We start from the raw sequence: 2,209 nt of genomic DNA on the forward strand, positions 1-2,209 counted from the left end.
AGAAGAAATTTAATAACTGTTTTATCTTGTTTTATTGTGTTCAATAACGGTCCGGTCACTCCGCGCATGTGCGAGTCTCAAGGTGAGTCACGTGATTCAGGTGTTTCAGGTGTTTCAGGTGAGTCAGATCGTGATATATTTATATATATATTTATAATATTTCTACCTTTTCCTGCTCCGGTCACCAGAGCTCGTTTCCCTGCAAAAGAAAGTTCCATGTTTGCGGATCCTCGTGGACGAGCCTGGAGGAGCCGCGGGGACGCGCAGGAGTCACGTGACGACACCCGGAAGTGGCTGAAGTCAGCTGATCAGTCAGTTCTTTTTTTTATTCAACATTTTAAATTTACAAAATTCCTTTGAGGAAACATTAGTTTGCAACTGAAACAAATTCACAACACACAAGCGAATATGTAACTATACATGTTTTCCAAGATAAACTTCTAAAATTAAATAAAAAGAAAATAAATAAAATAATTTAAATAATCACAAAATAAAATAATCACAGGGGTTGACATTTCAACAAAAATGTTTAAGCGTAGCAAGATTGTGTCTTAAAGAGCAAGAGACTTTAACATGGTTTCACATAAATCATTTATAGACTGATTTTCTTTTGAAAGTACCTTAATAGATGTTATATAAGTTTTTATTTCGTTTTTAAAACAGACTATGGAGGGTTTGCTGTTTTTCCATTTATTTTTATGTATATTATATTTTCCCATCATGAGAATTATGTTCACCATCTTGGACCTTCTTTGGCAAACCATCCATATAAATTATGACCTGAAACTTGCTAAACAAACAGTTGTTGATCCCAATATTTAACCAGCGATAAACATCTTGCCAAAAAAGCTTTGTGACCGAACAAGAAAAAAATAAGTGTTCAATTGTTTCGTGTTCTGTTTTACAAAAATATACAAGGATCTACGTTAAAACTGAACCTTCTCCTTAGGGTTTCAGCGGCAGGATAAATATGGTTTATTATTTTAAACTGAATTTCTTTTGCTTTGGGTGAAATTGTCCATTTAAGGAGCTGCTGTATGTCTTTATTAACGTTACTTCAATTTCTGTTATCTTTATTTTTGTTGATTTTTTGATATCATTTTTGATATCATTGAATCTTTATTTTTGTTGATTTTTTGATATCATTGAATAATGAATTGAATTGCTTTTCTTTAAACACATTTCCAAGTATTTTGTTATTACATTTTCTTTCACCCAATTTCAATTCACCGACTTTTAAATCAGGCAGTTTGACAATCACATTTGAGTATGTAAGGATATTTTTTATCATGTCATCAAGGGAAGTGGAATAGCTGTACAGATTTTACACGTCCTCGTCCAGTGCAAGAATTACTCTCTACAAAGGAGGAAGCTGTTCAGATCCTGGGAGCAGCTGGAGAAACTGCATTTAATCTGCGTAATTTACTCAACCTGGATAACTGGACTAAGAAGAAAAAACTGTTGAATTATCTGCACAGTATTGGATTATATTGGAAGATATGATACACTGACAGAGACCAGCTTCAGGTCCCAATGACTGACCTGAGACTACTGGAAATGAGAGAACAGAATAAGGGAGCAGAATTGGTCAGTGAGTTTCACTGTCATGTAGCCGAGAGGTACAATAGTCATGTATTGGTTTTCACAGATGGGTCTAAAAACCAAGAGACGGGTACTACGGGTGCAGCCTTTACCGTGCTCAGGCAGAATGTTGACTCTTATGTGAGAACTTCTGATTTTTTAAATGTACATACTGTTGAGTTGTATGCAATTTTAATGGCAGTGAGATGGGCAGAACAGCTGATGAACTGTGAGTGCTGATTTGTTGTGACTCTGTGTCTGCGGTGAAGAGTGTTGGGATGGGGATGTCCAAGGGGCGGAACGACCTGGTATATGAGATACTGATGGCAAACCAGATGGTGAGAAGGAGGGGTGTTGAAGTGGTGCTGATGTGGGTTCCAGCACACTCAGGCATTCGGGGCAATGAAGAAGCAGACGTGTTGGCTAAGAGAGCAGTGGAAAAGGAGAGGGTGGATGCCAACTTAAGCCTGTCTAAGGGTGAAGGGAAGAGCATAGTGTGGAAACAAATCATCGTGGAGTGGCAGAAGGAGTGGGAGGAAGGAAATAAAGGAAGGCATTTGTTTTCAGTAATGGGGAAAGTGACAGATTCAGTGAACACCGAGGAAGAGGGAGGAGAAAGGAAGAGGTC

At 37.8% G+C, this 2,209-nt stretch overlaps 1 protein-coding gene across 1 annotated transcript in view; it reads right to left on the reverse strand.

Moving 5' to 3' along the window:
• Positions 1-275, reverse strand: part of dcxr (dicarbonyl/L-xylulose reductase) — a 14,136-nt gene extending 13,861 nt beyond the window's left edge. The window contains exon 1 of the mRNA XM_061708446.1: positions 167-275. Coding sequence (XP_061564430.1) covers positions 167-218 — 52 coding nt within the window. The 5' untranslated portion in view covers positions 219-275. The remainder of the gene's footprint in view (positions 1-166) is intronic.
• Between the last annotated feature and the right edge of the window lie 1,934 nt (positions 276-2,209).

The sequence above is a fragment of the Cololabis saira genome, chromosome 19, assembly GCF_033807715.1.
Source record: "Cololabis saira isolate AMF1-May2022 chromosome 19, fColSai1.1, whole genome shotgun sequence".
NCBI lineage: Eukaryota > Metazoa > Chordata > Actinopteri > Beloniformes > Belonidae > Cololabis > Cololabis saira.